Source organism: Equus asinus, chromosome 2, assembly GCF_041296235.1.
Source record: "Equus asinus isolate D_3611 breed Donkey chromosome 2, EquAss-T2T_v2, whole genome shotgun sequence".
NCBI lineage: Eukaryota > Metazoa > Chordata > Mammalia > Perissodactyla > Equidae > Equus > Equus asinus.
Window position 1 is genome coordinate 8486787 of NC_091791.1, and position 23755 is coordinate 8510541.

At 60.4% G+C, this 23755-nt stretch overlaps 1 protein-coding gene and 1 long non-coding RNA gene across 5 annotated transcripts in view; one reads left to right on the forward strand and one right to left on the reverse strand.

The window, feature by feature from the left end:
- Positions 1-1719: 1719 nt before the first annotated feature.
- Positions 1720-23755, reverse strand: part of LHPP (phospholysine phosphohistidine inorganic pyrophosphate phosphatase) — a 138485-nt gene continuing 116449 nt past the window's right edge. For all 4 annotated transcript variants that reach the window (XM_014857702.3, XM_044749069.2, XM_044749091.2 and 1 more), the window contains one exon: positions 1720-2593. In XM_014857702.3, the coding sequence (XP_014713188.1) occupies positions 2585-2593 (9 nt within the window). In that variant the 3' untranslated portion in view covers positions 1720-2584. The remainder of the gene's footprint in view (positions 2594-23755) is intronic.
- Positions 2473-5163, forward strand: LOC139039905 (uncharacterized). Its single transcript, XR_011493248.1, has 3 exons — positions 2473-2612; positions 4127-4354; positions 4509-5163. It is a non-coding gene; the product is annotated as an uncharacterized lncRNA (long non-coding RNA).

The window sequence follows — 23755 nt, forward strand, 5'->3', positions numbered from 1 at the left end:
AGTTGGAAGATCTGGGAGTAGATGAGGACCTTGTGCCCCCAAAGAGGTGACATACTCAGCCTCTCCTCTCCACCCACCCCCACCCCTCCCGACAGTGGCTCTGCTGGGTGCCCCTAGATCCTGGAACGTTCTGCTGGCAGGGGGGCCAACCTGGCCTGTTGCCTGGACTTTGAGTGTCTGTTTCTTAGCAGCAGGTCTGTGGTGCGTCACCTGATTGCAGACAGGTCCTTAGGCCATGGCCCGCCCTGAACTCCAGCCCCACACGTGGCCAGTGGCTACGGCCATCTCTGGCCGGAGAACTGTGCTGCGATGCTTGGGGCGTGGATGGAGGGTCTGCAGCAGGCTGGGGCTGGGCAGCACTGTCACCCTAGGTGGCAGCAGGACAGATGTCATTATCCCCATCTGGGTGACAGCACCTCAGCATGGCCTGGCCCGCAGCAGGGCTCAGTGATGCCTGTTAGGGAAAGGATGAAGTAGCTGAGGCTTAGGAGTTACATGACACCCCCACAGTGGGGCCAGAGCTCAATCCCAAAGAATATTTTGTCTCTGGAGGGAGAATGCCACAGGCCACCCCCCCACAGAAGGACTGTGGAAGAGACTAGAAAGGGCATGGATGCGGGGTCAGAACCTGATTCGGGCCTCAGTTCTGCCCTTACCAATTGTCGGCCCTCAGAAGAGCGGCTTTCTCCCTCTGCACCTAGTGTACTTATCTATCTGTAAAATGGGGGGACAACAGCATCCACTTACTGAACCCACAGCTCGGGGGTGGCACATTCTCTGTCCAAAGCAGGGGTCTGCACCTGCTGTCCCTTGGACACCCTCCCTGTCCCCACTCATGGGCAGCAGCCTGCAAGAGGAGACTCCTCTTGTCCATGGAGAGAGCGAGCGCCAGCCTCCTTCCTCCAGGGGGCGCTGCCCTGGCTGCTAGCTCCTGCCAAGGACGCAAAGGGGAAAGAAAAAAAAAGGGAAAACCAAAGACCCCCAAACCTGTCCCCCTGCAGGTGCCCTCCACACTGCAGTGAGCTGCGTGCCCGCTACCCAGCCACTGCAGAGCTCCCGGCGAGCTGTGACAAGGGACACCCGACAGGCCAAACGCCCCTGCTCCCTGGCATGCCAGCCACAGCAGCCGGCGCGGCCTCTCCTCTCCGTGAACAGGCTCGGCCCTGCCACTTCCTCCCCACCCCTACTTAATGGTGGGCAAGGCTGGGGAGGCACAGCCCTGCCGCCGCCACCACCTGTGGCCTGGGGGGGGGCCCAGGCTCCGGGTCCAGTGTTCATCAGCGCCTGCCTTTGCTGAGTGGAAACCCGGCTGCGGAGGACTCAGGACTTCTTTTATGAGAAGCTGTATCCCAAGACTTATCAGTGGCTTCTGGGTCGATGTGGGGGGAAACGGAGCACTATCTGTTGACAGCTGATGACTTTGAAACCTGAAACCCGGGCTGAGTGAGTGGGGAAGCCCACGGCCACGGGGCTGCTCTGTGAGGAAGGCCAACGTGCGCCCTGGCCCACCTGGTCCCCGATGGGGCCTCGGGAGCTCACTGTCCCCTCAGGGCCTCAGTTTCCCCACCAGTTAAACTCTGGGGCTGGGACAGGCGAGGTGTCTCAGGGTCCTGGCCCGCTGATGTTCGGGTTCAAGCACAGGCAGGCCCAGGGACGGTGCCAGGCCGCCCCCACCGCCCCCTACCCCCACGGCCCTCTGCAGTCAAGGCCTCAGTCGGCTGTGGGTCAGGGCAGAGCTTATTTAATTAGTCTCCTCCTGCCTGTGCCGGGCAGGACACACTCAAGTCTGAGCTGGGGCTCCAGAAGCACCCTCCGTGCCTGCAACCTCGACTCCAGAGGGTCATACTTGTGTTCTGTGGGAGGGTGTCTTTAGAGTGCCCGGGAGCTGGCCTGGCTTTTGGCTCCAGGGGTGACTTGCGGGGATAGGAAGGGTGGCGGGTGGAGGGTGGGCAGGGGCTGCTGGGCAGTCCCAGGGAGGCTGGCTCAGCTCCAGGCTGCATGGACTGTGCACGGGAGGCCCCTCCAGGCTCCTCCCTCAAGTGCACGGAATGTCTGATACGGAGGCAGTGGGCAGTGCCTCTGAGTCCAATCAGGTGGAGCAGTTAAAGGACCAGGTGCAAAGGGAGAGTGACGGGACCCGGGCTTCGGGACAGTCCCAGAGCCAGGCTCGAGGGTTTCCTTCTCTGGAGGCCCCAGGTCTGTCCCCACTCGTGACTTCCCTGGGGTGCAGGCAGGGGTTTAGGCCAGCAGGTGGGGATGACCTCAGCTCAGGAGGTTGGGGGGCATGACTGGGGAGGGCGGACAGGGTACAGAGTGGGCAGGGGAGACAGAGGAAGGGGCTGGCTGGCACGGGCCCAGAGGCAGGGCAGCCCAGAGCTGCCTGGCTGGCGCCCTCTTCCCTGCCTGTTCAGGATAAAGGGCACAGGGGAGGGCCTTGGGTGGTCCAGGCACTGGGGGAGGGGTGGCAGGATGCTGGGGGCCGTCTCAGAGGGCCCATCACTTGTCTGCATGCTGCAGCAGCAAATCCACGGCCTCCGCGAGGTTGTCCACGTACCCGTCAGCCTTCACTTCTGGATGGTGTTCGTCACTGGGCCTGGAGAGCATGGCTATAGGTTAGTTGGTGGGTGACCCCATGGTGACCCCCTGAAGCTGCTTTCTTCCAGCATCTAGCACAGGCCTGGCCCTGCCCTCAGGAAACCTCCAGGCCCTGCTGCGTCTCATCAGGCAGCCAGGCCTGTGGCCAATGGCTCTCCCCCTCCTCCCCACACCCCAGTCCCAGCCCCCCCAACTCAGGGCACATACATCTCCCTCCTGACTGTTCCTGGCACCTGCCCAAACCTTTCCACTGGAAACCTGCTCGGAGCCCTGTGCGGAGTGGCTGCTGGCCCCTGCTCCGTCCGTGCTGCCAGCAGAAGCAGCACAGCCTGAGAGCAGGGGTGGGAGCTCAACCCTGCTCCCAGCTCCCTCCTGCCCAGACCCCAGGGGCCCACAAGCCATCTGGCTGGGGCCCTCCGAGGCTGCTCCTGCCAACAGTGAGGGTCCTGGCGACGCTCCTCTCTGGCTGGGATTTTGTGGGCTAGACCCTCCCAAAGCCTTCATTCATTCCCCAGACCTTTCCTGAGGTCTGGCTGGATGCTGGGGACAAGGGAAGCAAGACCACGCCTATAGGGTCTGTGCAGCACCAAGGGGACCCTGTGTGGGGGCTTTGGGGAGGAGGGGCTGTGGGGTTCTAAAGTAGAACAGGGTTCTAGGTGGGCATGTGGGCAAGGGACTGTAATGGAGCTGGGGCCGCGGCCACAGGAGGCGCTCGGGGTGGGCTCCTGGGGACATCCCACCCAGAGTCTTGACAGTTCTGGAAGGAGCTAGGACCTTGTCCCCGTGGCCATGGCAGCCTAAGGGGGCCATGAGCTGGAGAGGGGGTCCTGGTGACTGGAAGGCCCTTCCACTGCTCTAGGCTGGAGCTGGGTGGGTCAGGGCCGCCCTCTGCACCCTCACTCTGCTGGGGGCTGGCTGCTTCCTTACCATGCAGCCTGGCCCGAGCTCCCTGGGAAAGCCCGAACGGCGCCCTCCCAGCCGCCGGCCCAGCACCTGGGAAGCTCCTCCCTTGTCTGGAAGGAAGTGGTTGAAGTTGGTTCTGACAACATTCCAAAAGCCAAGTTGTCCTTTTTGAAGGGTTTGGCTTCTGCAAAGCAATTTACCCAAAGACGGCCGTCATGGGCAAGGGCACCTTTTGTTTTTACAGAGTTTTCAGCCCAGTGGCCTGGAGGCCACTTCCCCAGGGGCTGCGGAGGCCCAGGACCTGGGAGGAGGGCAAGGTGGACACTCCTTATGACTGGGGGGGGCAAGCTTTGGCTCTGCCCTGTCCCCTGCCCCTGCCAGAGGACCCCCACTTACTCGCCCACCCTCTCGTACGGGCCGAGGCCACTTTCACTTTCCCTCCTGCTGCCATCCCCAGGCACAGCCTCCACAAGTCTCATATCATCTTCTCCTCACATCCTCGGGGAGGAGGCAGGCACCCCATCTTAGAGATGAGGAAATGGGGGCTCAGAGAGGTTCAGAGACTTGCTCAAAGTCATGCAGCAGGGAGAGCAGAGCTGGGATCTGACCTGGTTCTTCTGACTCCCAGCTATATCCTGGGTGCCAGAGCCTCCAAGAGCATGCCTGGCAGCTGGACGTTCCCAACCCTCCAGGAAGGTCCTGGGTCAGCAGCGCCGGCTCTAAGCACAGAGACCACCTACAGGAGCCAGGGCCAGTGGGCATCGCTCCTCTGGCCTTCCCAAGGGTGGCCACCCTGCGGTTCGAGGATCAACATGCTCGTGGACAGATGCCCCAAGGGCGCATGACTGCCCCAGAGGTGAGGCCCCAAACTGTGAGCCTTGGGGACAAGACAAGGGGATGAGGGCACAAGGGTCCTCACCATCACCTACGGCATCAGCAACTCAAGCAAGAGTAACTCTCGTGTTGTGCACGTATCTTAAGGGATTGTTATTTTGTTCTTGCCATCACAGACACAAACAATCTAGGCACGTGGGAATTCAAGATCTCCGTCATCCTACGTCAGTGCCGAGACACGCACTCATCAGGACCAAAAGCTTGTATGTGGCCACTTTGGGAAACTGTGTGTCGGTACCTACTGTGACCAACCAGTTCCACTCCCAGGTGTACACACAATGAAAGTGCATCGATATGGTGCTAGAATGTTCTGAGCAGCTTTAGTCATAAGAGCAAAAAGGCAAAAACTGCACAGACGTCCATCAGCGGGAGAGTAGAGAAACGGACTGTGGTCCGTGTGCACGTCAAAACAGCGCACGACAAGACCACTCGGAAGGAACTGCTCCTGGGCTGCGACGCCCATCCGATGTCATGCCCAGACCTCATGGCGGGCGCAAGAAGCCAGGCTCACAGACCCCGAATGGGATGAGCCCTCGAGACCAGTCTCCAGTGCAGAGGCCGGAGGAGGGTCACTTCCTGGGGGGTGCGATTGGGGTGCTGGCAGTGTTCTAGACTTTGACCTGGGGGGTGATGATGGGGGGCACACAAGGGAAATGCATCCTGCTGTTCATTGTCGTGCACTTATATGCACATGGACAAAGCTATCTAGAACATGCTTTTGAGGTATATTTTACCTTGAAAACTTAACTAAAATGTTGCACATGATCTCACAAATGCAAGGTGTCTATTTCCTGTCACTGTGGCCATTCTCTGCTGCCTGGGGGACAAATCCTGCCTGCAGCCTGTTTTTGTACAGCCCTTGAGCTAAGCACGGTTTTCATATTTTTAAGGCCTTGTAAAAAGAAGAAAATATGCAACAGAGACCACACGTCACCCACAGAGCCTCAACCAGCTCCTCCGCAGGCCTCTACAGCAGAGGCTGGCAGAGCCCTGGTCGGGCCATCCATCCTCCCAGGATGGGGTGCTCATAGCCTCCCACCCGCCCGGGTCCCTGTGGACGGTCCTTCCTGTGGGCAGCTCTTCCTCCTTGGGGACCCAGTGCTCTACACTCAGGCCCTCCTGGGGTGCAGGAGAGGCAGGCTCTGGGCGCTGGCAGCATGCCTGGCTCCAGGGTGTGCAGACACCCCTCCCTGGTACAGACTGAGGGGCCGGGCAGGGGTCCCAGGTGCCCCTGCAGCTGCTGATGCACCCCCTCCCTCGCAGGAACCCCTCCCCCTTCCTGGAGCAGGAATTCTCTCGGCAGCTCCACTTCCCAGGCTGGTCCAGGACACACAAGGTAGGGGGCGGGGTCCTCTGCGAGAGACAGAGCACCTGAATGGACAGTAAACCCACTCCCTGGCAAACCACCCCTCTGCCTCAGTTTCCTCATCTGTGCCCTGAGGATCAGCAGGGCTCCACCCCCACCCACCATGTGACCTTGGGCAAGGGCCGTCCACCTCCATGCCTTGGTATCCCTGTCTCTAAACGAAGGTGACAACAGGACACACGCATGGACTCTCATGAGGAGTGCAGGAGCTGACCGGTGAGGCTGGGGGACAGGCCTGGCGTGGGGGTTCAGCACGGTTCCCGGGACCACTGAGAACCCAGCAAGCTGTTGGATTGTGCCCTGGGGCCAGGGCCGGGCTGGCAGGGAGACGGAGGGTGACCCGGCCTGGACCCTACCCTGGCCCACAGGCTGGTGGGGGACAGACAGATGGGCCGGACGGATACACATCAGTCTTGGAGGCACAGGGAAGACAGAGTGTGTGTGCAGGGGCATGTGTAACCACGGGCAGTGGAGTGGGACGGGCAGGTGGGCTGGGACTAGGACCCTGGGGGGACATCCTGACAGCCTGGAGTGCCCAAGGAAGTGGTCACAGCGGGCTCCAGCCCGGCAGCCGGCTCTGCTGCTCTCTGCCCCTGCCCTGGTCTTGCCTCTTGCTTGGCCGGTGTGCCTGAGGCTCGAGTCCTGCGTCGCCCTGGATGCGCCCTTTCGGGCATCCCTCAGCTACCCCTGGGGCCCAAGGGTGGCCCCGGAGTCCTGCTCAGCGACGGGCCCCAGTGCCCCACTTCAGAGGGGGCCATTGGGGGCAGTGGGCGGCCAGGCAGGCTTCAGGCCCCGCCTGCCCGGGTGCTGACACCCCTTGTCCCCGCTCTGTGCCCCCTCCCCCAGGTCCCCACAGTTCCCATCAGACTCCCAGCTTTTCTCTCCACCACAGTGAGGTCAGCGTGGCTGCTCAAAGCCAAACTGAACTTCTCCCAGCAAACACGCCCACCCCAATTCATCATCCAGGTCCCCGGGCAGCTGGCCCAGAGCCCCTCCTTGGACCCCTTTACTAGACCTTCGGGCCAGGTTTACTGTCCAGTCAAATGAACTCGACCTCGAGAGGGAACAAGAGATCCGTCCATAAAAGAAGACGCTTTGTAATGACATTCTAGCCGGTCCCACGGCATACGGTACCTAGCCGCATGGCGTGCATGGCTAATTATGTTTAATTACATATCGTTTAAATTCAAGAATCCATTAAAGGAAAGGATTGCATTAGCAGCCGGCGGTGTTTGCCAACACACAGAGGAAATCGTGGACTTTTATATCTTCATTATGTGACGCTGCCGTAGGCTGCGGCTCTCCGGGAGCTGGGGACGTGGAGGGGACTCATTATGGGCCTGCCCACTCTGAAGCCCCTGATGCAGCTAGGCTTGGCCTAATGGACTGGGCAGGAGAGGATCCCACTCCATGCCAGCCAGTGACCTATGACCCACGGGGCCTCCAAGACCTCACACTACGGACGCTGAACCAGAAACCCAGCAAAGACTTGCCCCTCGGCAGTGGGAACCGAGCAGAGAGGGTGATGGAGAAAGGGGCCAAGAGACACATGGGCCTTGAGCAGGCCCTGCCAGGACAGAGCAAGCCATCAGGGAAGGAGGGGAGATGGGAGCGGGGGCTCGGGGGAAGAGACAGACAGAGGGACACAGAGATGCGCACACAGAGGAAGAGAGAGGCAAGAGGGAGGAGAGGCAGGAACAGGAAGGGCAGTGTGACAGAAACAGAAAGAGACATGGGGGAGGGAAGAGCAACTGAGTCAGAGACGGGCAGAGAGTGGGGGGGAAAACAGAGCAAAGAAGGTGGGAGAGAGCAGGGGACAGACACACGGGGTGGGGCAGGGGCAGAGAGAGACAGAGGCGGAGAGAGGGATGGAGGGAAGGAGGTGAGAAAGAGAGACGGGTAGAAAGGGACAGAGAGCACATAAAGTGTGTGTGTGGGGGGGGGGACAGACACCAGAGTCTCCCGGGAGACAGGTGAGGAAACTGAGGCTCAGGGAGGTGAAGAGACAGCTTGTAGGGGGCAGAGCAGAGAGCAGGCAGCACCTGGCCATGTCCCTGAGCGGGGCCGGGGCTGCCTCAGTGGCCCTGTTCCAGGCCACGTGTGCCCTGACCCCCTCTGCCCCCCGGTCACCTAGTGGACGCCCCCTTTCCCTGAACCCTAGGAGATCCCTGTGGGGGTCACGGGACTGCCCCTCCCCTGCTCCAGGCCTAGCCCAGGCCATGCAGGATGAACTCCCTGCTCTGTCCACCGTGAGCTGTCTCTTCACCTCCCTGAGCCTCAGTTTCCTCATCTGTAAGGTGGGCACATGACCCGGCACTCAGGGCCACTCTGAGCGAGAATCGAGGTGTGACCGAGAAGGCACCTGGCACTGTCTGCACTGGGGGGTGGGCCTCCTCCTGTCCTGCCCTCTGTCCTCCTGTGGCTCACAGCGGGAGGGGTCTGAGGGAATTTATGGGGGACCCAAGGGGTCAGGGAAGCTTCCAGAAAAATGGACATTAGGCTGGACAACCCCCATCCACTGTCTTCACCGCCATCCTCCTGAAGCATCAAAACATGGTCCTTGAAGATGTCTCCCTAACTAGGCGGGAGCGGGGCCCTCCGGTCCTGGCCCAAAGGTGGAGGCGGAGGCAGATGCCCCGGTGTCCAGGGGATCCTCTCTCCTCCCCGGGCTCCTGTGAGCGGCGATCTGGCGTCTCTGGGGGGTGGATCCTCCTTGCACAGCAGCTGTGAGTGGGTCCTGCCGCCCCAGTTTTGGAGCTGGAAGCGGAGGAGCAGGGCTGTGACAAGTGGTGGCAGGATCAGGAGGTCAGCCAGGAGCCAGCATGGCTTCCACCTGCCCCCTCGCTGGGCTGAGCCCGTTTCCGGAGGGTGCGGTAGGGTCTTCTGCTCAGGCCTGTCCCTTCCCCTCACTGGCTCCTCCCTCCCTGTCCTGCAGCTCCCACTCTCCCTATGTAAACTCTGCTGTGGCTCCCTATTGCCCACGTCACAGCCCAGCTCAGCAGAGTAGACAGGTCCACTCTAACTGAGTACCCTCCTTCTACACGCCAGCCACCCAGCATCCAGGGCCTGCTGGTCTTCAGACATTCCCTCTCTCACACATCACTGTCATGCTGTGTCCCGGAATGGCATGATCACTAGGTCCTGCTCCACCTGCAAACTCCTACTCACCCTTCAAGACCTCACCCACTTAATCCCATCTCCAACTCTGTGCTCCATCCCGCAGGGCGAGCTGCTCTTTTCTGAGCACATAGGACTTGTCCCCTGACTCCCCTGTGCCATGCTGACTGGACACCTACTGGTGCCCGCTGACCTGGGCTGCCTAGAGGGAAGGGCCAGGCACCCAGGAAGTGTCCACCATTGAGTGAATGAACAAAAGGCCCCTGCCCAGGCAGGGCGCCGCGTGTCATTAGCCATCCCTCCCCCTCGTGCCCTGTGAGCCGAGGGCAGGAGGGAACGAAGGAGGTAGAGAAGGAGGCTGAGCCAGGACAGCTTCCCGGGCATGGTCTTTGTACCAGCGAAAGGAAATGGTGGCTGGACTCCCCAGTGGGGAGAGCAGCAAGGACGGTCTCCACTCCTGCCTCCTTCCCCTGGGCCCACGCGGGGCCAGCACCTCCTCCCCGGCTCTGCCGACTGAGGGGACACAGGGGCTGCCTCTGCGTGTGGAGTTCTGGAGGGCTCGGCGCTGCCTGCCTGCCACCCCCTGCCCTGGTTCACCCAGGGCAGGGCCAGACAGAGGCCACGGCCTGGCCCACACGGGAAGGGCACGCAACTTCATCCCCAGTTGTTTCGGAAGCACTGGCCACACCACCAGCCAAATGAATTCAGGGCCCTGGTGCCGGCACGGGGAGGGTGACGGCACTGAGACTGATGCCAGTGCTGGCTGTGCTGACGGCGTTGGAGGAAAGGACAGAGGGTGTCGATCCATGCAGCCGGAGGTGACGACACTGGGCAAAGGGGTCTTTCCATCTGAGCCCAGGAGTCCGAGACCCGGGGTAGGGCGAGAGCATGGTCTCCTGCAAACGCCAGGAGTACGTGCTGGGAGACCCGCCGCCACCCGCCCCAGGCACCTTGCTGCAGTTTGATTAAGGGACTCTGGCCTCTGGCCATGACCCAGACATGAGGCCCATGCCACAGGCTCCTTGCTATCCACCTGCTGCCCCAGGATGCTCACTGTCAAGAGGGCAGCTTGCTGGGGCCCCGTGGGGCACGCAGCGACCCCCGGACCTGGGCTGGCTGCTGGCAGGTGCCTGCGGGTCAGTGACCTTATCTGGCCAGGAAAGTGGAGTTGGCCACAGATCTCAGACGGGCTGCTTTTCCTCCTCTGTCCCCTGGGCCAATGCGGGACCTGGGCTCTGGAGGTGGGGCAGGCCCAGACTTGGGCAGACACCCCGGACTCCTCTGGGAAATGGGGTCCTGGTGCTTACAGAGAAACCTAGGCAGCAGCTTCTCCCCAGGGGCCTGTGCCCTCCTCCAGCCAAGGCCTGCTGAGCCCTGCTTCACAAGGGGACCCTGACCTGGCTCCTGCCTGCTGGGACGTCACCATGGAAACAAGAACCAGGCCCTGCGCCGTCCTGCCTGGATGCCTCAGCTGGGCGCCTGGTCCTCGGCTCCAGCCTCAAGCTCTGTCCTCACTCAGAGATGGGCTCAGCCCTCAGGCCTGTGGCCCCCAGCCTTGCCCACCAGGCTCCTGGACCCCTGGGTCCTGTGTCTCTTGCCATTGGTCCTCAGTCCCACTTGCCGGGGTCCAGCCTCTGCCTGAGGCCTGGCACAAACCAGCCTGGAGCCCCTGAGCCCCACCTGGGGACCCTGCAGCCTGGGGCACCTCCTGCCACGGATGGCAGAGACCTGTCCTCCCCTGGCCCAACCAGCTCACACAGACAGGGGCTTCTTGGGTGCTTTAAAACCACACTGGGGGGCTGGCCCCGTGGCCAACTGGTTAAGTTCGCACGCTCCGCTGCAGGCAGCCCAGTGTTTCGTTGGTTTGAATCCTGGGCGCGGACATGGCACTGCTCATCAAACCACACTGAGGTGGTGTCCCACATGCCACAACTAGAAGGCCCCACAACTAAAATATACAACTATGTACTGGGGGCATTTGGGGAGAAAAAGGAAAAAAATAAATAAAATCTTTAAAACCACGTGGGGAAAAATACCGAAACAAAAACCCTAGGCCTGAAAGAGTCCTCGGCCCAGCCCACTGAGGCCCATGGCTCCCTGGCCAGGAAAGGGAATAGGGACACACACTTCTGCTGGCTGGGACCTCCCTTGGGGTCAGAGCTCTGCCAGGGGAGGTGGCCACGCCCCAGAGCTCCCTTTCCTGGCAGGCCCCAGGGCCTCCCCTGTCAGTTGGGCCGTCTGCTCATCTGTAACAGGCAGGAAAGGGGAGGGGGGAGGGTGGCCCTCCCCCAGAGCACACCCCATGGAGTCTGTGCAAACAAGAAGGCAGAGGCGCACCCTGAGGATGTGCCGGCCTGTACCCCTCACACGCCTTCCCCACACCACCCTCCTCGCACCTCAGGTGAGCCAGGCCCCTCAGGGCATGAACGTGGGGCCAGGAGCCTGGCATTGAAGGGAGGGACAGGGGCTGGCAGTTGGCTGCCTCCCCCTCCCTCCTGCCTCTGCTCGACAGAGGAGCTAAAGGCAGAGTGGGGTCCTGTGCCTGCCAGCTGGGAGACACACGGCATGTTCACTGTGGGCTGGGGTTCCCCCCCGGGGAGGGGGGGGCACGTTATTTGTGCTTTCTGCCTCATGGGCTCCGCGGTCCCTCCAGTGCCCTGGTGGTCTGCTTCATCTGGATGTGGTGATGAGTGGGGGCGAGGGGCAGGGCTGGGCTAACGGGTGCCCCTTTCCTTCAGGCAGGGGGTGCTCCAGGGCCCAGAACCCTGGCCTGACTGACCTGACCTCCAGCTGGGAAGGACCAGGGGTCTCTCTGAGGCAGAGGAAGGGACTTGCCACAGACTGGAGCTGCCACCCAGCCAGCAGGCAGGTCCCAGGATGCGGGCAAAGCTCGCCTGGCTTGAGGGGTAGGTGAGCCACAGATGCTGCACCACAAGGACAAGGGGACAACTGGAGCCCATGTCCGCCGCGGGCAGGCTCTGAGGAGCATTTCCCATGTACCCTGCACGGCGCCCCATGAGGTGGGCACGACTGGCCCATTCTAGAGATGACAGACACCCAGATGCAAGCAGGGGTGGAACCTGCCCAAAGTCACAGCAGCACCTGGCAGAGCGGGGACTTCAACGTCCGTGTCTGGCTTTCACGCAAATTGAGATCGCAGCTCGTTCTAGCGCTCTGCCCTCAGCGCCCGGGACATGTTTTGCATCTGGGAATCACTGATGCGCTGGCTGACCTCCAGCCAGACTGAGTGCCTGTGGGCAGGGACGCCCTCCCCTCCGGATCAGCTCAGGACAGAGGTGGCCCCGGGGCGTGACCACCAGCTTCAACGAACGCAGTGCGGACAGCACGGTGCTGTGGAAAACCGACGAGGAAAACGAAAGAAAAGTACTACGCATGCTGGAGCCGGCCCCAGGCAGAAGCACAGAGCCGCCGGTCTCCTTACCAGGCCGTGCTGTCCATCTCTAGCGCTGGGGCCAGCCAGGAAGAGGGCACAGGCCAGAGCCCAGCCGCAGTGGGACTTCCCCATGGGCCCTGGCACCCGCCCTTAGGGCCACTCTGTCCACAGGGAGGAAACGGGCCTGTTGACGGCGGTTTCAGCCTGGCGGCACCTTGTCAACCAAAACCGACCCCCGGCACCAGCTGTTTCCTGTGCGGTTTGCACCGCCTGCGGGCGGCCGGCACCTGGAGGTGCTGAGAACAGAGACAGGATGCCCGAAAATAGTGGGTGGTGCTGCATGGCCGCCCACTGGTATTTGGAGGTCCCGGGAGACTCCCTCCCACTGACACACGAGCCCTCGGCCCCGGCTGGAGCCCCTGCCTAGGCTTTGCCCAGTCCACACGCACAGTACGGCCAGAGGCACAATCCAGGGACCTTGGACATGTCTGCGTGGGTGTGTGTAGTGTTTTCCAAAAACAGAAGCTGGAAGTCTGGCTTCTTTTGAAAATCTGGAAGATCCAGTAACAACGGGCTGGCATCCCCCAGGCAAAACTGAGCTGATGCAGAGGCAGCTGCCCCCTTAAATGGGGCAAACAGCTGATGGTTTGCCATACTCCCCACCACTCTCTCTCGTCGCCCTATTCTCAGACCAGGCCTGGTTCCCTCCACTACATTTCCTGCCTGCCCCTGCCAGTATCTGAATTTGCTGCCCTGCCGGAAAGTGTTGGCTATCTGGGACATACTTCCCAAGGAACAAGTCACCTCCTCCAGGAAGGCTTCCCTGAGCTCTATCCTAGCCCTCACCTCGGCGAGGTGCCCATTCTGTGCCCCATGGCACCTGAGTCGACCCCTTCAGAGCACCTGTTACTCTACTGCAATTGTCTGGTTGCCTGTGTCATCCCCCTCCAGACTGTGCTCCCTGAGGTCAGGGGCATCCCAGTGGTGGTCCCATGCTCCCAGCATAAGGCCCTGGCTCCTGGCAGAGACAGGAATAGCCAGCCAACCACCTGAGCAGGCGAGCCAGCAGCCTCCTTCCGTCTGACCATCTGGGGCTGTGTGTTATCACCCAGGCATCTGGCTCCCTAGAGATCTAGGTGTGGGGACCAATCTGTCCCCATAGCCCAGGGGGGCTGGGCAGAAGGGCAGGTGTCTGAGGGTTGGGGCCTTGGATCCCTGGCCTGGCCTCACCCTCCTGGTTCCCTCTAGAGCCCAGGCCCCAGCATGGGGCCATGTGCACTCCGAATTCCTCACCTCCTTGGGGAGGCCCCAGTGCAGAGTCCCCAAGCACCTGGGCTCTCGTCTGGGTGGCAGGGCCAGGCCAGAGAATTTCCTTCTGGAGAACCACTTACCAGGGTGAAACGTCCTCTCCCCCCAAACCCTGACTGTCAGAGCATGCCACCCACCCCAGGGCCAACCCCCAGTCTAAGTGAGTCCCAGAGGCAAGCCCCCAGACCCCAGGCCTGCAGCTCTCTGCGCCTGCAGGCTGAGCAGGCTCCAGCACTGAGGGCAGCATCCTGAACAGAGCTGCAGGTATGGGGGCTGCACACAAGCAGCAGCGGGGGCCGAGAGGTCTGGGCAGGGCACCCATCGCTCCTGCAGCGCCCCATCACCAAGACCGAATCCAGGCTCCCTAGCGTGGCCCATGAGGTTACCCCGGAGCCCACCTGCCACCCTCTTCTCTCCTTCCCTGTCACTCCCCAGCTTTGGTGTTCATCCTGTCATGTGCCTCAAACTGTCCACACGGCTGCCCAAAACTTCCTCTCACGCCCACTCCTCTCTGCAAGGCCCAGCTCAGATTGACCCTCACCCCGTGGTCTTCAGGACACAGCCTACCCCCTGAATGAACAAGTGAATGAGTGAATGAACACCTGTAAGGCCTCTGGAACACAGGCCCAGAGAATCCAGTTGGGACCTTCCAGAATGGGGGCCTGACAGGGTCATGGGAGAGCACCCCAGCATGGGCGGCTCTGTCCACGGAGCTCCCTGGGAGGCAGGGCAGCCCCAGAGCACCCCAGGTCAGGCCCGAGCAGTCAGCCGTCCCACCACAATCACTCCCACAGGTCGTCTAAATAGCAAGGGCAGTTTCTCTTTTCTTCCCCCTTTTTGTTGCCAGAAAGCATTTCAGGTCTGACCTGAGGTCCCCGACTATAGCCCCACGCAGGACTCAAGCCTCCCACACTTGGGCCAGGGATGGGCAGGGAGCTGGCGGCCCTCCTGCTAGTCTGGCCTGCTGGGCCTGGCAGAGGAGGCCTGAGCCGGGTTTGGACAGGGCTGGCCCTGACTGCTGTGTGACCTTGGACAAATGTTTAGCCCCTCGGAGTCTGGACTCTCTCATTTGTAAGTGGGGCTGAGACAACCTCCTCCGAGGGCTCAGTGGAGCCGGTGAGATGATGCAGCCGGCACAGGGTGTGACCCCCACAGATGCACCGTCTGGGTGGAGGGATGGACGGCAGGGGCTGGACCGGGTGGGTGGAGAACCTCAGGGGCCTGCTCTGGCCGGGGGAGCAGCAAGGTCCACAGCTCCTCACGGGAAGCTCATCTTGGGCTTGGTGTCTGGGAAGCAGATGCCATGTTTTGAGAAGGTGGCAGGTCCTGAGGGCCAAATACCTTAGGGGGCTTTGCCCAAGGGGCTCTGAACAGGAGCCAGCCAGGCTAGGGACAAGCGCCATGCTCCTGCCTGGCAGGTGATGAGCAAACTCGGCGGTGGCCAATGCCAGGCCTGCAGAGATGCCCGTGTGGCTGTGCCCAGGGACAGGTGGCAAGGGGCCTCTCTGACTCCCCTGAGAGAGAGAAGGGGCACCCCTGGGGGCTGCTGACGCAGCCTGTGCCCCCGAGCCTGCCCTTGGGGCCCACTTCTCCAAGCCGACGGGATGCTCTGCTCATAATATTATTCATAATAGTGACAATCACTGAGGCTTCTCCCTCGGGGGACCTGGCGAAAACCCTGCTCCGGTTTTCACAGCAGCATCTTACAACTGACAAAATGGAGGGTCAGAGAGGGTAAGCTGCCTTCCTGGGGTCACATAGCCAGCTGGAAGGTCTGCTGCCCCCCCACCAGGAGCCAGGTAGCTGGGCATGTGGCCTCGTGGCTGAGGAGCTTCTGACGGCTGTTTAGAATATTTTGATAAAAACATGTTGAACACCTGGTGTGTGTTTTGATTAAAACAAGCTGGCCCAGCCCCCTGCAATGTGCTCTCCAGCGGCTGAATCCCCTGAGAGGTCCGCCTGCGCCTGCACCCAGGCCCCTAGGGGCACCGGGCGGGGCGCTGACTTGCGGCCTCCCCAGAAAAGCCACCGCACCCCCTCCTCCCCCCGCCTTTGAGGCTAAACCACTCGCCATCAGCCCAGCCGGCCCTGGGATCCACAGCCAAGTTATGAGTTCTCCACTGGTGGCCCAGGAGAGGGAGGGCATGGGTGGGGCCCCTCTCATGCTGGGGGCAGGGGGGTCAATGGTCCCACACACGGAAGGCTGCTGTTGTCACCGCTACGTCCGGACTGGGGAGCTGGGCTGGGGACCCTGTTGATGACGGGGGTTACTATGGGTGGGGACCGTGCTGGCGCCTCCTCGAGCTGTCCTGGGAGGTGGTACCCATACTCCCCCTGACAGGCGGAGAAACTGAGCTCCGGGCGGCTGAGAGCAGGGCTCCCCCAGCACCTGTCCATCTGTGAGCTTGGGAAGAAGGTCTCCTAAGGCAGGGCGCCCACAGCCGATGGGCTAGGCTGCCCTGTCCTGGGTGCTGTTTAGGGTCCAGTGAGGAAGCTCTCATTCCACAGAAGCGCACCCCGAGCTGAAAAACGCAGTGTCACAAACTCCACGGCCTCAAGAGCCCCCATGGACTGTGGGCTACCAGCCCTCACCTACTCTGCGCGTGCTCCACTGGAAAAGGGTTGAAACCAGCACTTCACCACCAGAAGGTCCGACTGGCCACTGCGCCCGCTGAACAGCGCCCAGCATCACGAGACGTCAGGGATGTGCAGACGCAGAGCAGCACCCACCGCACCCACACCAGGATGGCCAGAGGGAAAACCCCCGAGTGCTAGAGGACGTGAGCATCGGGGACCCATGCTGGTGGAGTGCAAGATGGGGCGGTGCTCTGGAAAAACGCCTGGCAGAGTTGTCCTAACGCTGGACACAGGAATACCGCGTGACCCGGTGATTACAGCCCGGGCGTGTGCCTGAGAGAAATGAGGCTCCATCCATGGAAAGACAGGACGGGAACATCCCATCAGCTCTGTTCATAGTGACCCGGAACCGGGAACCACCCAACTGTCCATCAACAGCAGAATGAATAAATTGTGGTCCAGCCATACAATGGAACGACACACAGCAAGGGAAAAGAACAGGCTCCTGCTACAGACAGCAACGTGGATGAAATAAAGAGTTGGTTTTTTAAGTGTCCCAGGCAGCCTAAAAAGGCACACAGTGATGTTTATACTAGCACAGAGCCAGAGGAAGTTAGAGAGGCAGCCCAGAAACCACAGCGAGCAAGAGGGGAAATACCTGTACCACAGGCCTGGGAATCTGAGCAAAAACATGTAGCTTTGAGTTCCCTGGCAGCCAAAGCAAAGAGAGAAACCCTGTGGGTTACACAGAAGCAGACTGTCCAGGAGGGACAACTCTCTTAAGGAGGCTCTTGTCCCTGCCTCAGGTGAGGGCATGCGTGGCCTTATGCAGGTGAGGCTTCAGCAAGGGTCTGCAGAAGCTCAGAAGCTGTTCTTCCCAAACGAGCAGACCCCTGGGCCTCTCAGTCCAAGGTGCCTGTTGCATGGCTCCGAGACTGGCTAGACCCACTCCCCTGACTTCCGGATGCCTGACACCGTGAGCGGTCACTGGGTTGCTCAGCCGAGGTTTCCCAAACTGGCTCCCACTTGTTCCCTTGCTCCCACCTGGCCCCCACCTCGTTCATGGAAGTCCCTCCTCCTCTCTGGGCTTCAGAGTCTCCCCTCAGAACACCAAGGAGCTCCAGCTGACCTTCTGGCTCTCCCACTCCTTTCTCCTATCTGTGGGTGGACGTCTCACCTCAGGGGCTGACAGGGGACAGAGGCAGATGTGGCCCTGAACAGACAGTATGGGGAAGTGGGCACGGGCGGAGCAGTGCAGTGCAGGCAAGCGGCGAAGGCCCCAGGAGCCAAGCGGAGTTTTAGAGCCTGGGTTTAATGAGCCCCATGCAGGGATTTCATTGTTCAGTTCCAATCCTGCACATAACAAGTCTCAGAGGGTGCCCTGGGGTGGGGTGACAGCCACTCCCCTCCCTGGCAGCCTCTTTCACCCAGCTCGGCCCAGGGCCTGCATGGAGGAAAGGGGCTGAGCCGATCTGCCTGCAGTGCAGGCCCCCACGTGCTCAAGAAGTCCCCGCAAAGGCCGATGTGATGGCAAAGGTGGACCCGAAGCCCTCGCATGGAGAGGACTCTCCCGTCACAAAGAGGCAGCCCGGGCCCACTGAACGAGATGGTGAGCTGAGCATCCTAATGCTGGGCGCTGAGCACCAACGTGCTCCGTTGTGAGGGTCCCAAGTTAACTGTCTGTCGCTCACTCACCATCATCAGGAGCCTCCAGCGCTAACAGGGCAGAAGAAGAAACCTCAGCCAGCTTGCTCCCAACGTCAGTCTCCAGCCGGAGCAAGCGGGGAGAGGAGGGTCTGCGCCAGGCAGGGAGCAGCGCACCGCTGGTCTGGCTCCCACCCACGACTGAGTTCTGAGTGTGAGCGCCTCTTGCGCCAAGGGACGTAAGGAGACCGCCTAGGCCCCTCGCAGTTGGTGGGGCTGTGGGGGCAGCGCCTGGATGCAGCATTTTGTACGCAGGCTCTGGACTCCTGCGGCCAGGGTCCAAACCCCTCCTGAGCAGGTGACTCCCTGTCTCAGGAGCAGCGACGGGAAGCCTGAATAAGATGGCGGGTGCTGAGCACCTGGGTGGGTGGTGGGCTACCTAGGGGTAGTTGGCATGAGCACTTGGACATGATGCGGCCACGGTGCTGATGGCCTTCACAGATGACAGCACAGGCAGGACAAAAAGGACCAAATCGCCCCAAGAAACACTGCAAAGGGGCTGCTCATTCATTTGAAACTGACACCCTGGTTCATGAGGATGGTCCCCTGCGGGTGGGTCTCTTCTGTAGCATCCCCGCCTCTGGGACGGCCTCCCCGTCCCCTGCGCAGGCCTCTGCGGCCACTGTGTAACTTCTCCATTTGTTGCTATACCCCCTGCCTGGGGAGCAGACGCACACTCCTTTGAGGCCTCCTTCCTGGGGATGCAAGCTGACAATGCTTCTGGTGGGGGGTAATTTGGCTGTAGATCCATAAAAAGAATCACAATCTTCAACCCCATTTCTGGAAATCTTTCCTAAAGACTTAATTCTAAAGAGACCTCATACGGAGTCTGGCATGTGGAAAATTGCTGCACCGAAGGAAAAAGCTATGGGTGCCATAGAGATGGCCATGCCGGCACTGTGTACAACAGAAGGGGCCAGTCAGACGCCCAGCACAGGGGAGGGGTTACGGCTAGTATGTTTATCTGCTCCATAAAATATGATGCAGCTATGAACAATGGCCGGGGGCGGGGGAGGTAGACGAGGAGAGTTATCTGTGCACACGACCATGGCTACAGAAGGGAGCTGGCAGAGGCTGGAGGAGACAGCCGGCTGTCTCAGGGAGGTAGGATAATGGGTGGGACCTTCTCTCTAAGTTCCCTTGGAGGCTGCAGGAATGCTATGTTACATACGTTATAAGAAAAGCAGTTTCTGCAGCCCAGCCAAATAGGACAAGGGGTGCAGTGGCCCTCCTGGACCCAGCGGCTCACCAGCCACAGGAGGGGCAGTCAGGCCAGCCCTGTTCCTGGGGCCCAGCACCTGGAAAGGCGCCTGCTCTGCAGAGCATGTCAGTTAATTACAGAGCACCCTTAGCTGAGCCAAGTGCCCCGGGGGTCCCTGCAACGTCAAACAGACGTTGATCGCCACCCAGAGACCGCCCAGGGCTGGCCCTCACTGGAGGCCATCAGATAGGCCCAAACCCACCACCTTCAGGACAGAGAACCCTGGGGGCACACAGCACGTCCACAGAGGCACCTCATTCCTGTCCACCCGGAGAAGACTCCACATCCCACCCCTGGGAGGAGCACACAGGAGTGAGCGGTGTGCTTCGGGTTACGTGGCCGGCACGTGGGGGAGCTGGGACTCACATACTGGGCTGACTGCGATGCTGGCATCTTCCCTGTACCCCTGGACGGAACAAGCCCCCAAACAAGGCAGATGAGCCCCCAAACCCAAGGGCTGGAGGGACTTCAGGGTACAACCCCTCATTACTCACTGAGGCCCACGGAGGGGCAGAGGCTGGCCTGAGGCAGCCCAGCAAGGCAGCACCGAGATGGGAAGACTCTATGTCCTCGCAGAGAGCTGAGCCTGGTTCTGCACAAAAGGCTGTCCGCCTGCCACTCACGGGCAGAGGCCCCAGCAGAAGGGGTCCCTGGGTTCCCTTCTCCCCGGGACTCTCTCTCTCTCCTGCCTGTACTTGCAACACTGGCTGGGGGTGGGAGAGTGGGTATTCCTCATCAGTTCCTCTATACAGATGGGGAAACTGAGGCACAGAAACGGAGGGCTTGGAGCAAACCAGGGGGGAGGGCAGCGCCCCTCCCCCGTATTTATTTAGCATCTTCCACCCAGGCCAGGTTCCCCAAAAAGCTGACGGACACCACCTCATTCATCACAGTCCAGACGGCACCTCATAAATGGTCAAAGCCGCCCAGTCAGGGGGCCATTCATTCCGGCCCTCGGGGACGCCAGCCTGCCGGGGCAGCGTGCCCCACACTGGGTCGATTGTGCGTGCAGGGACCCCATCCAAGCTGCCCTGGCTCCTGGCGGGCCGCCTCGCCCTGGACGATTCCTAGATGGAATCTTGTTTTCTTCAGTTTCATCTCCAGTCCAGGAAGACGAGCTGCTCCTCCAGAACGTTTACTCAACACTGCTTTGATTTTCCTCAGACCCTGGTCCTGTCCCACGATTCATTGGGAAGCCATAAACTGGCCCCAAACAAGCCTGCCCTGTGGCTCGGAAGATCCTGGAAGCAGCTCCAGCAGCCTCCATCCACCGGCCAGCTGTGGGTGGGGATGGTGGTAGCCCTCAGATGTGTTTGCTCAGTGGTCCTCAGGGGGGCGCTGTCCTCTTTACAGATGGGGAAACTGAGGACCGGGAGGGGGAGCCTGGCCGTTGGCAGTGGTTTAGGTTCAGGCTTCTGAGGCCAGGGCTTTCCCCAGGTTCAAGGAACACCCCAGTGACTGCTCTTCCCCCAACCCTCGCAGCCTCAGTGCCCTCCAGTGACCTCTCGGACTCAAGCCCCAGGTTCGGTGTATTTAAGGGCTCAGGGATGGTGGGATCAAGGACTGGCAGGCCAATTTGGTGACGGGTGGGAAGGTAACAGGACCCTCTTCCTCCTGGTGCTGTGTGGGTTGAGGGTTCCATGGGAAGCAGGGCCCCAGATGCATCGTCAACCCTATTCCTTCCTGGGCACCAGGTGCTGGGCACAGGGCCTGGCACACACAGGAATGCAGTCCTTTGCTGGTCCCTCGGCCCGGGCGCATGCCAGGCCCACACTGTTCTAGTGACTGAGGCTTTACACTGTTAACATCCGAGAAGGCCCATCTCCCTCATGCCCCACCCCACCAAGGTTTCCAGACTATTTCCTTGATTATTTTTCCATACATACTTGAGAACTAACTTGTCCAGTGTGTGTTACATGGTGGGGAATGGAGGGAGCAGAGCACATGGCTCTGCTGGTGTCTTAAATTGTCCCTAAATAAAGTTCTTCAGCAGGAAAAGCCTAATTTCCTCCTCAGAACTGTAGGAAGTGGACTGGGAAGTGCTGCCAGCTCCATTTCTACAGGCCCGAGATCAGACGTGAGATGAGAATGCTGGTTCTCAAATCCGGCTGCTCATGGGAATCACCTGGGGAGCTTACAATTAGAAAAATGATGTGCCTGGTATCAAAGCTGAGGGGTGCAGCCAAACAAGGACCCAGAGGGAAATTTATAGCACTAAACACTTAAGTTAGGAGGAAACGTCTCAAATCCATCATCAAGCTCTCACCTTAAGAAACTAGAAAAAGAAGAGTAAATAAACCTCAGACAAGCAGAGGAGGGAAATAATAAAGATCAGAGCAGAAAACAATGAAACTGAAAACAGAAAAACAATAGAGAAAATCATTGAAACAAAGAAGGAGTTCTTTGAAAAGATCAATCAGAAATGCTAATTGAATGATACTTGAACCTCCTCCCAGAGATTTTCACTTAGCTGGTCTGAGGTGTGGCCTGGGGGCGGGTGGTCCAGTCTCCCCAGGAGATTCTGATGGACAGTGCTGTCTGAGGACCACCTTGCTCCCACATGCAGACCCCTTGAGGACTGTCCTGCAGGAAGAAAGAGCAGCCTGCCACGGGATAATGCCACAGTTTCCTGTAAGACAAGGGAGGCAGCACAACGCCAGCCACTGCCTGTGTGGTCCTGGGCAAGTCCGTTTCCCTCCGGGCCTCAGTTTCCACACTAGACTTTGACCCAGACCTAACGTTCTCCACTGTGCTGCTTGGAGCCTCAGCCTCCAAGACGAGGCTGGGGCTGCAGGGTGGGGGTCAGGCTGCCAGGCCTCAGGAGCCCTGCCTCCCCGCCTCTTCCACTGGGGGGTGGTGTGGACTCTGCCCTCGCACCCCGGGCCCTGGGCCTGTGAATGCAGCCCCTCAGGTCTGCTCCACCGTCAGGAGGCCCTGCCCCGTGCTGTGGTGGCCTAAGTGGCCCCTGCCACCATGATGGCCAAATTCGTCTCCTTCCAGAACTGCACGGGCCTTCCCTCCGCACGGCAGGGCCCCGTCTTTTCTCTCTGTCAGGCCACCCCCGCTGGACACTCACAGGAGGCTCGCTGGAGGGGCAGGCGCGGGGAGCCGACCCTCCTGTCCTGCCTCCCCTTCAGTTAACAAGCCCGGACCCTGAAACAGCACTGCGTGCAGCCCCATCTCACCCGCTTGGCGGCTGTGCCCTGCAAACTGCACACCCTCTCAGGAGGCTGCTCTGTGCGCCCCAGCAAGAGCCGAGGAGACAGGACACCTCACCCTCAGCCATGGCGGAAACGGTGCGAAAGAACGGTGACCTTGGGCCTCAGGAGGGGAGGGAGTTTTTCTCTCTGGGACAGGGCTCCTGTTTCCTGCCAGGAGGTGGGCGACGGCTTTACCAAAAGCACAGTGCCCTCCCCGACATTACGGGGCACAGCCAAAGCTACGAACCCACTCTTGGTCCCACAGCAGTGCTGGGCCTCGGACCCTCAGTGACACTCAGCTGGGGGAAGTGGCAGACCCTGACAGAGGGTCCAAGGCCCAGCACTGCTGTGGGACTAAGAGGGTTTACTGCCCCTTTCTGAGCTTGCTTCCTCATCCACAGAGCAGAGGCCCGACCACAGCACTGCACGAACTGGCGGGCAGAGTGGGTCTGCCGCGTCTCTCAGCTGGGTGTCACTGGGTGCCTCCCGTGGGACGGGCCTACCGTGTGTACGTCAGGAAGCCCTGGGCAGATGGGATAGACCCTACCCTGCCTCCTGCAGCTCCTGCCTGGGGCTGACAAGTCCCAGTCCCAGCACGGGTGGGCCGTGGGGTGCTGGGATGGGGGTGGGGGGTGCTGGGCCGGGGTGAGCCCTGTAACCCCATCACAGAGGGGCTGTCTCAGCGAAGGCCTGGAGATGCTTGCCATTGCCAATGCCCACATCACACTTTGACTCAGAATTCTGGGCCAGGAAAAGTTCTTTTGGCTCTGAGGGCACCTTTGGAGCACAAGCAAGACCCCCTTGACTGTGTATCCTTCATCCCCTCGTCGCCAGGAAAGGCAAGGGCAAGGCCAAGTGGAGAGCCCGCACGGCGCCGCCCCTCCCACCATGGGGAAGAGGTGGGCGTATAAATACATAGAGGGATTATTAATTAATCCAGGCCTTTTAAAACATCACAGGCATAAAGAGGAATGCCAACAGGGACATCCGGCTGCAGCAAACCCCGTGTGGAAGGTTTCAGCATTTCCCGGTGGCCACCCATGGGCACCGCCACTCCCTGGCAGTCGGTGGCACTTTCCTTTGCACAGACCTCAGCCAGTGCTAGTTCTGCACCCCATCCCCAAAGTGCTCGCGGTCCGTGCTCTCCCACTTCATTTCATGTGCGTGTGGAATGAGACAGAGGAAGAGAGAAAAACGTTACGTGAATGAACGAATGAGCCCTTCACACTATTCTTTGGAAAGAATGATGGATTAAAAACCTGCAAAGCCAGTCAATTGCACATCTATTTTTCTAAGGGGGCAGGGTAGGGGTGGAGAGAACTTTCCTGAAAGGACTTGGCCTTGAAACATTAAGTCAAGCAACTGGATTTGGCAGCAGCCAGCTTCCGAGCACGCCAGCCTGAAGAAACTGCCGGACCAGCACGCTGCATCAGGGC